At 37.4% G+C, this 12,973-nt stretch overlaps 2 protein-coding genes across 3 annotated transcripts; both read right to left on the bottom strand.

Moving 5' to 3' along the window:
- Positions 1-1,540: 1,540 nt before the first annotated feature.
- LOC133311877 (uncharacterized) lies at positions 1,541-4,431 on the bottom strand (the record flags this gene model as incomplete). The annotated part of the gene is made up of 4 exons (XM_061513004.1): positions 3,333-4,431; positions 2,603-3,152; positions 2,345-2,552; positions 1,541-2,068 (listed from the first exon to the last, which is right to left on the bottom strand). Coding segments are annotated over exons 1-4 (2,385 nt in total), but the record flags the coding sequence as incomplete, so codon positions are not given.
- A 174-nt stretch (positions 4,432-4,605) lies between these two features.
- LOC133311878 (uncharacterized) lies at positions 4,606-6,929 on the bottom strand. Of its 2 annotated transcripts, none has more exons than XM_061513005.1 (3): positions 6,392-6,929; positions 6,210-6,254; positions 4,606-4,887 (listed from the first exon to the last, which is right to left on the bottom strand). In XM_061513005.1, exons 1-3 carry the CDS (start codon positions 6,784-6,786, stop codon positions 4,872-4,874), a joined length of 456 nt encoding a protein of 151 aa, XP_061368989.1. In that variant the 5' UTR covers positions 6,787-6,929; the 3' UTR covers positions 4,606-4,871. The 2 variants fall into 2 exon arrangements, with proteins under 2 accessions (XP_061368989.1, XP_061368990.1); XM_061513006.1 differs by having other exon boundaries at positions 4,607-4,814.
- Between the last annotated feature and the right edge of the window lie 6,044 nt (positions 6,930-12,973).

Raw genomic sequence — 12,973 nt, 5'->3', positions numbered from 1 at the left:
TCACCCCTAAGCCACCCATGCTCTTAGGCTTGCAAATATTATCCCATGCAACCAGATGAGATCTCCTTTGACCATTTTTATCACCCCAAATAAAGGCACGCTGCAACTTCTCTATTTCATCACAAATGGCTACAGGAAGCAGACTGTGTTGCATTTGAAATATAGGAGTTGCTGAAATAACGGAGTTGGAAAGTGTAATTCGACCGGCAAAAGATAAGACCTGGTTACTCCAACCAGATAACTTGTGCCTAATTCTTGCAACAACATCAGCATAATGGTCTTTGGTTACTCGACCATGTTTCATCATGGACCCAAGATATCTCCCTATATTGTGAGTTTGCTTGAAGCCACACACATTTGTGATATCATCTGCAATGTGAGCATCTGTATTTTTCGAGAAAAAAATACTAGATTTCGGAATACTAACCTTTAGGCCAGACATTGAACTAAAAGTCTCCAAGCAATCCACTATAACTTTGATTTGATCTAGAGAAGCTTCTGCAAACAACATCAAATCATCAGCAAACATCAGATGGGCTATCTTAGGACCTTTTGATCCCACGGAGATTGGCTTCCATCTCTTATTGTCAACCGCATCTTGAATGAGATGAGACAATTTTTCCATGGCTAGAACAAAAATGTAGGGAGATAAAGGATCACCCTGACGAACTCCTCTTGAAGGAAGGAAGTCACCTGCAATGGCTCCATTCCAAAGCACTGAGACCTTATCAGAGTTGATACAATTCATGATAATATTTGTGAACCAGTGTGGGATTTGAATTTCATCCAAAATTTTACGAACAAACTCCCAATTTAACATATCATAAGCCTTTTCCAAGTCGATTTTAATTGCCATGAAACACTTTCTTCCTCTCATTCTACGCATTGAATGGATCAGCTCTTGGGTGATGATGATGTTGTCCTGGATATGTCGTTTAGGAACAAAACTAGCTTGGAAGGGAGACACCATCTCTTCCATTAGGGGCTTCATTCTGTTAACCAGAATTTTACTGAGGATTTTATAAATGACATTGCACAAAGAGATTGGTCTGAGCTGCTTAGCACTTTCAGGTCTCTTTACTTTTGGAATGAGGACCAGAAGAGTCGAGTTCACAAGGTGAATCAGATTGGGATTCTGAAACATCATGTTAACATCCTTAATAACATTAGTCTTAATAAGACTCCAATTCTTATGAAAAAAGGCAGCTGGAAAACCATCTTCCCCTGGAGCTTTTGACCCATTGATACTAAAAACAGCTTTTGAAATTTCGTCATCCGAAAGATTACGAGTCAAATTAGATAGCAGATCATCGTGCAGAAGGGGCCAAGTAGTCTTTGATTTCACCCAATCACGATTAAGGACTTCCTCACTAAACAAGTTGCTATAGAAATCTGTTACCAATTGATGAAGTTGTCTAGCTTCCTTCACCCAAATCCCATCAGAATTTTTTAACTCAAGAATCCTATTCGAACTTCTTCGAGTAGCTGTTTTAATGTGATAGAATTTGGTGTTTCTATCCCCATCATTTATCCATTTCACCCTGGCTTTTTGAAACCATAAGATCTCTTCTTGTATGAGAACCGCATCAAGGTCCTTCCTAACCTCCTTTTCTCTAGATTGGAGAGATAAGTTGGTATGATAATCAACATGATTCTGAATTTCTGCAATACTATGCAATAGGTTAGTCTTCCTATTGAAAATGTTGCCAAAGACTATCTTGTTCCATCTTTTTAAATTTGGAGTCAGATCATGCAGATTCGTTCTAGTGTCTTTCACAACATTCCAGCTCCTAGCCAGAAACTGAGTAAAGTTATAATGCTCCATCCAAGCAATCTCAAAGCGAAAGGGACGATTTTTCCAACCTGTGTCCAAGTTAGACAAGTAGACCAAAATGGGACTATGATCAGAATAAATCCGTGGAAGTACCTTAACGCCAGCATCAGTAAAGGTAGTCTTCCAACTTGCATTAGCACAGGCTCGGTCCAGCCTCTTAAAAACACGATCAAGATGAAGAAACTTCGGACCCTTCCATGTAAACCAAGGACCTGATCCTCCAAGATCCAGCAGCTTGCAATTATGAAGAACATTTGCAAAATTGGAACATCTGTTTAAGTTAACTCTACAGCCACCTTTCTTCTCATCCCGATTTGCTATTTCATTAAAATCCCCAGCCACCAACCACGGCCCATTACAATGGAGACTAATGTTTAGCAGATCATCCCATAGCTCCTTTCTATTTTCTTCCCTAGGACTCGCATAAACTGCCGTGCAAGAAAAGGAAGGAACATGAAAATTCTGAACTTTAAAATGAACAAACTGTTTTGTGTGATTAATAATTTCAACGAGACCAGTCTCATCATTCCAGAGGATCCAAATACCCCCTGAGTAACCTTCTGCCTCTTGAACAAAAGCATGCTTAAACCCAGATTTTCGGATAATGTCAGAAGCTTTTTGACCACTACACCGAGGTTCTAGAATCACTACAATACTAGGCTTATATTTCCTAGTAAACAGAAAAAGCGAATTTTGAAACTGGGGTTTCACTGCTCCCCTACAGTTCCAGAAGAATAAGTTCATTAAAAACTATGTTGAACGCAAGACTCCAAGGTTCTTGCATCCTTCATTCTTGAAATATCTTCCTGGTGAACTCTGTCCACCTCCATGCACGTAGAGATGGTTGAGGTTTCAGGATTTTGGATGTCGCTGCTGTTGTCAACTGATATATCAGGACCAGTTTTATGAAATGTGTCATATAACTGCTCTTGATTCTGGTTCAAAGTGCTATCTGCTTTCATCCCATTTTCCTGATCATGTTGATTTGCTTGCATAGGACTAACCGCCATGGGAGTAGCAATTGATGGAGATGGTGGAATGGGAGTATGATCTTCACGATTTTCACTCTGGACTGGACACCTCTTACCCGTGCTTGAAGAATGAGCCGCATGCATAGTAGGAACCGTTGATTTAGTCCTAGGGGTATCTTTGGACTTTTTGGATTTAGTCCATATTTTCTGAGGAATTTCAAACTGAGGGGCCCCCATATGAGGAGTAACAGAATTAATTATTTGATTATGATCCTCCTCATTAATAGGTCCAGCTGTTAAGATTGCAAACCGTGATTGCGTAATTTCCTCCTTATCACCATGATTATCTCCATGATTATCGCTGGTCATAACTCCCTTATTACCATGATTACCGCTGGTCATAACTCCCTTATTACCATGATTACCATGATTATCGCTGGTCATAACTCTCTTATCACCATGATTATCTCCATGATTATCGCTGGTCATAACTCCCTTATCATTATTCCTTTGTAACTTTTTTGAACCAGCGCCTGGCTGGACTGCACCGGCCGTCTGAGGAGGTTGCCGGCTCCTGCGTTGACGATTAACAACCATCCAAGGTCCCAATCCTTTACTTCGATGGAATTCTGAGTTGCCAGGTTCCTCTTGATGAATTTGATCGTCATTATGAATATCGGATGAACTGCGTTGCTTTGGAGCAGCTGAACAATTCTCGGTGCTATGTCCATATTTCCCACAACCAAAACAAATGAGCCCTAATCCTTCATACTCAATTTGTTTGGTAAATCCTTCCAGCACATAATCACCCTTTAATGGCTGAGATAGGTCCAGTTCCACACATATTCTTGCAAACCGTCCTCTTACATGAGCATTTGTATTGCTGTCTACCTTGATCATCTTGCCTAACCAGTTTCCAATCCTTCTAAAAAAAGCTTCATCATAGAATTCAATGGGAATATCCGGTAGACGAATCCAAGCAGCAATCTTAGCAATTCCAGCACTATTAGGTCTGAAAGTTGGTTCCCACTTCCTCAACGATAAATAATGACCCAAAACAATCCATGGACCACCGTTCAACGCAAAATTGAGATCATCCTTCTCACTAAACTGGACTACGAAAAAGTCATTACCAATATCAGTGACATTGATTTTGCCTTTTCTAGCCCATAAGACATTTATTTTTTTCTTCATAAACTCCACCCCAATTTTCTTCCCAAGGAGTTTAACAATCAGAGCTTTCTCCCAAGGTTTCCTCATTCTCTTCCTTGCTCTTTTGGTGCAACTAAAATAAGTACGCCCATCATCTTCCTCCCACATCTTAATTCCTCCATGGTTGACATCCTCTTCCTCAGCAGGTTCCTCCCCATCTAAGTCTTCCTCGGCAGACGCCTCTCCTTCCCATTCATCATCTTCTCCATTATGACGCATCAGAATTTCCCTCCAGGTTGAACGTTGGCCATTCTCATCTTCCATCCAACCTTCATGTCTAGGTATCATAGATACATCATTTGAAAACTGATCTCCCTCACCTTTATTCCTCTTATTACTTCTTTGAAGAATGTCAAGTTCTTCACTTGATTTGCCAGGATTCTTCCCATGATCACCTTTCTCTCTCTCACTCATCGCTCAAGAAGATGTAGTTTTTTCATATGAATAATATTGCCTTTGCATATTTTTACTTGTCAATGAGAGATAAAATTATCTTTTACAACATGAAAACCACTAATATCAAATATATAACACATGTATAAGAAAACAAACTAATAACACTTAAATTATTTAAAGACAAAAATAAGTTAATAATATTCACTTTGCATGTATTCTGGATTCCTCGTTATTTAATAACAATATTACACAAATACTCATTTTTTTTAGCATATAAAAAATATATTATGTGTTTGTTTGTTTCTCAGTGAGTGCACATCTTATTTGTGTTACATTGCCCTCTGCCCCCGTTATCATGTCCCTTCTTCTGCCAAAGGAACCTCAGTGAGCATTAGACTGATCTGAAATATTCACATAAGCCTTGGAATCAGTTACATTATCCATGTCGATATTTGAATTCAGTTGCCTCCCTCACTGAATTATGAGAGAAAATACCTTGTTAACATTTGGGAGTACCCAAGATCTTATAAACTCCACATTAGTTGCACATACAACCAATGTAGAACTATATATCTCAACAGAAAACGTATCACATGATCTCGATCTTTGTATGTTCGCGTCTTGTGTGAAAGCACCACAAGCACAGAACATTGCACATTTTGGAGATTGGCAGAGGTTTCAAGTTATCCTTTTCCTCACAAAATATCATTAGCTGAGTAAAATACTCAAAATCATATAATCCTAGAACACAACAACAGAACGTGCTAGTGAAGAAGAACAATGTTTAATAACCTCAATCTCGGATGAAAAAGGGTGACAAACACATTGAAATAGCTATTCTATAGCCATCCATTCTCCTAAAAAAAACATATTTTTTTGTGGTAGAAAGGCTAGAGCAGAACCTAATTGGAGAGACCCTTTCTAAGTGTATTTATTTTACATCCCTAACTTTAATCCACTTCCATAATATATTAGGGCAAATCCATCTCAAGTCAAAATCTAACCCGGGATAATATATGTTAAACCAGTCGATATATTTGAACTCCAATATCAGAACTCGATCTAATAATTAACTGAGTCCACAATAATCTTTTAAAACTATTTAACATTTCAAGCATCCAAAAGGTCTACACATAGGAAGGATAGAGTTATAGAATCTGAAATCAATTGATGAGGTCAAGCAAAAACCATCGTGCTGCAAAGAGTGAATCTAACACAATGAGAGGATTGATGCTGCCAACGATGAATTTTAACTTTCTCTTTGATGACAGAGCTACTGTCACTACGCGTGTCCAAACATGATAATTTATTGCATTCAATGAAGGAGAAACGGACACTAACAAAGAATTTTTGTTGGGACGAAGGAAGTAATTAAGGACTAACGGGATTTGTAATAAATTTTGATAAGGAGCTTTGGTTTGCCACTTAAAGAAGAGAAGAAAATGAGAAAATTTTTATAGAAAATTTGAAAAAAAATAAAAAAAATTGCAACATAGAGAAGAAATGAAGAATCTAGAACCTTAGTTCCTTCTAAAGCTCTCATACCATGTTAGGGTCAACAACTCTCTATACGAATGGTGAATTTCATTGAATAAAAATCTGAAGCTAGGCAGCTCATGAGTACACCTTATAATATACATAGGCTGAACAATGAAAGGAAGTACTGTGCCCACATGGAAGCAAGGAAGTACTGTGCCCACATGCAAGCAAGAATTGTATTATACTGTAACAAAATTAGTACGAAACACACAATTTTCACAATTCATAGTTAGCAGCAAATAGTTGAAGTCAGTTACCAGTATTGACGAGTTCGAAAACCTTGCTTGAAAACAACCAGAGGTCTGAAAAATTCAGGGGGGGGAATGGGTAAAGTAAAACAATGAGGCCGTGATATTCGATTTAGATAATTACCAATCTAAATCGAATTAAATATCATTAAACGAATGCGCTTAAGGAAGTTTATTTATTTAGTTTGTACCTTGTGACGTTAAGAGGGCCTTCTCCAGGAGAGCCTTCGCCACCTCGGATGCAAGTGGTGACACACTTAATTGTGCAGGATTCCGCTTTCCTTGACTTGGGTTTCTGTATTCTAGCTTTCTTGCAGTCTTTGGCCGACGTGCACTCACCGGACAGTGTTTGGGGTATGTTGGATAGAGTCTCCGGCTCCGCTGTTGCCACAGAAGCTATCACCACACCAGCTGTGAGGAAGCTAGTAAGTGCCAAACCGTAGCTGCTGCATCCTCTACTAAGGGATTTGCAAGTGATGCTTCTACCTCTACCTCTGGTCAACTCCTTATTACGCCAATTGCTCTCACTCTCAATACCTCCAAGTCCAACACCTTGGAAAGGAACCGAGGATCCATAAATTAGCATTATCTTCGTCTGCTCTCCCTTGAAATCTCATTAAATTACCATTTTATCTTCTTCTGCTTTTCTGTACACTACACTTTTGTCTTCTCGCTCTCTAGTTGACACATAGGGTGCATTTTTTGTTATCCTTCTATTCGCAACTCAGCCTCACATTCCCCGCCAACCATGAATATTTTAACCGAAATAAAATCATAAGAGCAAATTACTCATCCTTCTCTAAAAATTTGTTGGTATATATATATATATATATAGAGGGATGATGTTTTGACACCGGTGTCAAATTTGAAATTTGACACCTCATCTGAGAGCCGTTAGATAAAAAAAGATCAATGGTGTCACATGCTTAAAAATCAGAGTCGTTGATCTTTTTTGATCTAATGGCTTTCAAATGAGGTGTCAAATTTAAAATTTGACACCAGTGTCAAAGAATCCTACCTCATATATATATATATATATATATATATATATATATATATTGCTCTGACTTCTCTCTCTTTAGATTTTTCATGGAGTTCTTGAGGATTTTTGCATAGTGAAACTCTATTAGTCAAGTAAGTCTTAATATTTGCTTTCTATATTTTTGAATTACTGCAATAGATATGTTATACTAGGGCTTAGGAAATTGTTAATGACCTAGGAAATTGTTAGTGACCAAGAAAATTGTTTGCGACTTATTGTACGAATTGATAATGACCTAGGATATACTTTTGCGACATGGTTAGTGATTTATAACGTGCTTAGTGGCTCGAAACATGGTTAGTGACTTGAGTTATGAGTAGTGACTTAGGACAATTATAGTGACTAGTAATATATACATAGTATAATGACCCAAACCTGTAATTGTGGATTCAATTATGGATTAAGGAATTTATGGTAAATATTGAAGAGTAATTAAATGGAAAGTCTAATTAAAATGAACTAAAGTCACCTTTGGTGGAAAAGAGTAAAAATAACAGTATTGGGGTAAAAATGAGGGTAGGCAAAGTTACCCGAAATTTAAAAGTAAATTGGTAGATATTACCACAAAAATATTATAGACTATTGTGTAAAGTTTGAAAAAGAGTTAAGTGAACGAGATAGATAAGTTTATATCAGATTGGACAATATAATTCACTTAAATGACTCAGGGCATGTTTGATGCATAATATAGGATAAAGTCTCATAGTATAAGGCCTGATAGTATAAGACCTGATTGTATAAGACCTGATTAAATTTTAATATTATCCAGCGTTTGGTATGGTATTGTATAAGATAATATCCTCTAATATTTTAAAAATTAAAATATTAAAAAAAATTATTTTAATATATTAATATTGAAATGTTATATTAGTTCTTGAGAATTGTAATTGTAAGCAATATTAATACATCAACCCCTTATCAGGCCTAATCCACCCCCTTAGGCCGGATTAAGTTATACATCATTTTGATGTATTAAGGGGTTATGCTGTATAAACTTATACTATACGATGGTCACACCAAACAACTGAAAATGTCATAACGTATAGTATAAGCTTATACTATCAAGCCTTATACATCACACCAAACAGGTCCTAAAGAAAGACACAAGAGCCCCACATTTCAGCCTCCTCCTTCGTTCTTCTTCGACAGCAGCCATTGGAAAGGAAAATAGAGTAAAACTTTAAAAGCTTGTAGATTGAGCTGGACACAACGAAATTCAACGATTCCAAAGCCAAAACACTTCAAATCCTCTTCTCTTTCTAAACTATAGCTCATTTTCGGTTGGGGTTCATTGTGGAGTGAGATATTTCTTCCTCAAAGCCACGAGTTTGTGAGGATTTTTGTTGATTTTGGGGGTGTTTTAAGTGCAAAAAAGCTTGGGAACTTCTTCCCCTTCGTTCTAGGTTGGATTGTGGTAAGATTCCCCCACTCAAATCTCATTTTCATGAATTTTCAAGAAAGTTAGGTTGTATGTGAATAGTAACACAAAATTTTGATGATTGGAGGTGTTAGAGGTCATTTTGTATGTAATGTCCTTTGTTAAACATGCTTAGGATTGGTTCCCGTAAAAGGAAAAAAATATGAAATCGTCATTTAGAACACTTTAATAAATTGGACTCAAAATCAAGTGTATTTGTCTTGTATGTGTAGTCTTGGAAATGGATGTCATTGGTGATGTATATGCTTGTTTGAATTGATAGTGGTGAACCAAGCGAAGTGATGATGGAGGAACTCCCATTAGAACTACCAAGTGACCAAGCGTAGGTTCTTGAATTTCCAAGAATAAGGTAAGTTATCCAACTTAAACCTCTTGGTGAAATGTTAGCTATTGGATTAATGTGTTATGTATAGCATATGTATTGATTAGAGGTGGTAATATGGGTTGAACCCGACGGGTCAACCCGCCAACCTGCCAAAACGGGACGGATTGGGTTATACCTTTCAACCCACCAACCCGCCCCGTTTAGTTGTGGGTCAAAATGGGTTGGGGGCGGGTCGGGGCTGGTTGGCCCGCGAGTCAGTATTTTTTTTTTTTTTTACTATTAGGTAGTATTTTTTTTTTTTTGTAATATAGGTAGTATTTTATTTGTCACTGAGCTTTTGTGATATACAATTTTTTTTTTATTTTAGTACTCCCCTAGAAAAATAAAGAAGAAAAAATTTATTTATGACAAATGTTATCTATATATAGAGGCAAAAATAAGTTTCTAAAAAATATTTGACTGAATATTAGCTTATATTTAGGCTTCAGATTGAAAAAAAATTAAGGAAGTGTGAAATAAAAATAAGTAATATTATAAAATTAATAAAATATAATTTATTATTTTTTAATTATTTTTTGTTTTTTAGGTGGGTTGACCCGCCAACCCACCTCAAAACGGGGTGGGTTGATGTTTCCATCCCACCATCAAACGGCGGGTCAACCCGGCCCGCTGCGCTTTTGGCGGGTTGAAGGTGGGTCGGGATGGGTTGGTCCGTTTTGCCACCTCTAGTATTGATCACACTTGTAACCTTTAAATAGGTGTTTTGGTGTGAAAGTCTTGTGAACTTGATTGCTTGGACTACAAGAAAGTGTAAAAGAGGAAGCTTACTTGAGGTAAGCTTTTTGTCATTGGGGTTAATCCCTCGTTTGTTCCATCAGACTCCGAGGGAGGATGGTTCTTTGATATGATATGTTGAAAATGAATTGTTATATGGTGCATATATATATGTATGTTTGTTTTGTGCCACACAAGACGGTGTTTCCTTGTGTGAAGCATAAGACGGTGCTTCTTTATGTTAGTATGAGGTTGTGTTTCCTCATACGGGTATGTTCCAAGACGGTGTTTCCTTGCGTAATGCATACATGTTGTATTCTCTAGCCAGTAGGATTCATTATTGCACACATTCATTAATATACACATTCTGATGCATACATAATTTTTATATTGTTTTATGCCTGAAGTGAACCTGGGGGTGGAGGAGCCCTCCAAGGACCCATAGTTTGCTGAGATGATTATCTCACCCTGTATTATAGGGATTACCATTTTAGGTACAGTAGCTGAGGATGCTGAGGCATGGAACAACAAGAGGCCGGAGGAGAGATACTATTTGACATGATGTCTATGATTTAGCCTGTTATTTTAGTTATGTACATGACATGCTTTATGGGTTTTTACTATCTTTTGAGATATATATGTCATGTTCTTATTTCGGAGAGCATATGGGATGTCTATGCTATGTTGATAGTCTGTATATGTTGTCAGTGATGTACACACAGGTCTATGTTACTTATTTAATTACATCTCTTATTTATTTGATGTAATTACATAAGTAATATTATGGACATTATTTTGAGATCTGATGGTTATATGATAGCCTAGGCCATGGATGGCTATGCAATATAATTTATGTAAGTACATTTATGCCTGGATTATATTAAATTATTAATTAGGTTGAAATTATCATGGTGAAAATTACTCCCAGTGGACCAAAATACAAACAAAATGTCGTATGTTTCATTTTGACCAAAGAGGCGATGAAGATTGCAATACATAAGGAAAAGAAAAGAAAAAATTAATCACAATTTTATACTAGGTCTAGTCTAGTGATTTATGAAAAGAGCTTCCACGTTTAATTATTTAAACATGTTGCGCTTAATATCATATATATGTTAATATACTGGGTGCACACATGGTGTTACACATAGGAAATTTTATTCATGCTTAATAAATTAGATTATGCAAACATACTTTTAGGATGGATATTAATTTTGATCATAGTTAGTCTAATTTATCATGTGTAGTGACTTAGGACATACATGACGAATTTATTATGCTTAGTGATTTTGCATTAAAATTAATAAAAAATTTATTTGTATAAATAAAATAAGGGATGAAATTCTTTATTCTTATAGGAGTATTAGTCAAAATTCAAGTTTGAAACTCATGTAATTAGTCTAATATATTTTTAAATTTTGTACTAGATAGGTAAATTATTTCAAATTAAATAAATTATAACAATCAATTTATAATTTTTTATAGTATATTATTATAGCTGAGTCATCATCATTTGAGTCTCCACGGTCTTTATCTGAGCATGAGTCCGACTCTATCGATCCCACCACACATGTTCTTCCTACACCATACAGTTGGGACATACTCTGGAGACAGACACAAGCATGCATGTTTCACTGGTTGTGTGGAACGAGGACAAGATTTGACCGCTGAAGTCTCGACGAGGTAGATGTTAGAGGGACCACAACCTGACGATATCCCAGACGTGGTCGCACAGTACCTGATATAGACCAGATTCATACATGTCGCACGCATGCGACATATTCAGATATGCTTGCAGGGGAGTTTGAGTATATTGGCAGATATAACTGGGGTCTACAGTTCTGGTCCATTTGTTTAGACAGTTGTGTGAGTGTACTGACGTGGACAGATCAGACATTGGTGGGTGCACCATTGTGCTTCAGATCTGGGTGTGGCTCAGATTCCCACTTATTACTCCCCCTCTTCCTCTTGACATCGGTATGTATCTTTTGTATTTCTTAATTAATTATCTTTTTTTGAGTATTATAATTAATATTTATATTAAATTTAGAAATTAGGTTTAATGCTTTAGGCCGCTTTAGAGCACATGAGATTCTATGGTATCGGGACAAACTATACACGTTATGTAGAGATGAGGTATGTTATATATTTTTAAATTTCAAAGAGTGCGTGGTTGCATATGGTAGTGAATACTGACTATATATTTATTTATTGTGTAGGTGGTTTGACAACCATACCTCGACTACCATTTCTTGGATGCATCTGATCGTGAGCGGTATTTGTGGATGACCAGGACACCAGTTATCTGTTATCACATTGCTGAATATTGCCAGCATGATAGATGCATGCGAAAGTTTGGTAGGGATTAGCCGATACCTCATAGGCCTAGAAAACTAAAGGGTGTCAATGACTATACCTTTTGGGGTAAAAACGGATGATAATTTTCCTTGTAAGCTGAGGAAGTTTACAGAGAGATGAGAGATCGGAGGCAACACAATGAGGTGCCTCTCCATTGGAGGGCTTGATGTCACCCAACCATGAGTACATGATTGGTACATGCAGAGAGGCAAGCAATATGTGATGAAGAGAGCTGCGAAGGTTGAGGGTTGTATAAGTTATTTATGTTTATTATTTCAATTATTGTTATTATATTTATTTTTTTTGCTTATGTATTTATGTTGTGAGTTACAGGCTGATGGCCTGAAAATGCAGTATTTCGTGACCACTCCTGAGCAATTCACGGGCTACTCTTAGGTGAGGAAATTGGTAGCATTTTAGCAATTTGCAGAGAGATCTTAGGTGGAGGAGACAGGACCACGACCCAGGTTCCAGATGAGCCATAATTGTCATTGACATTGGGAGTCGTGCAAAAGAGGGACGCGTGATAGGACACCGTCGGCGACCGATCGACAAGTTCCTAAGCATATTCAAGGACCCAGGCCACGCATGGCTGGATGTTACATGCCTTGAGTGGTTGGTCATGAATACAACACTCAGCCTGCGTATTATGAGCCCCCTTTGTATGAGGATCAACGAGATTATCCTAGCCAGGCTGGTACGCATCCATTGATGGACTCACAGATCCAGCCAATCCAGTGGCCATGGCATCCGAGCACGGACAGACTAGTTAGGCACAGAGCAGAGTCACGCGCATCAGTCATGGACTCAGGCACATTTTGACGATATTTACAGCT

This window comes from Gastrolobium bilobum, unplaced genomic scaffold (assembly GCF_033153095.1).
Source record: "Gastrolobium bilobum isolate Gb01-03AN ecotype WA unplaced genomic scaffold, APGP_CSIRO_Gbil_v1 utg30542, whole genome shotgun sequence".
Lineage (NCBI taxonomy): Eukaryota > Viridiplantae > Streptophyta > Magnoliopsida > Fabales > Fabaceae > Gastrolobium > Gastrolobium bilobum.
This window is presented reverse-complemented; position numbering and strand designations above follow the sequence as displayed.

What these genes read in the sequence shown, in the direction of transcription:
- LOC133311878 (XM_061513005.1), bottom strand. Translation starts at nt 6,786, where the DNA reads ATGCTAATTTATGGATCCTCGGTTCCTTTCCAAGGTGTTGGACTTGGA. An exon ending in GGCCCTCTTAACGTCACAAG is followed by an intron (nt 6,255 to 6,391) that starts GTACAAACTAAA and finishes TGAATTTTTCAG; the next exon opens with ACCTCTGGTTGTTTTCAAGC.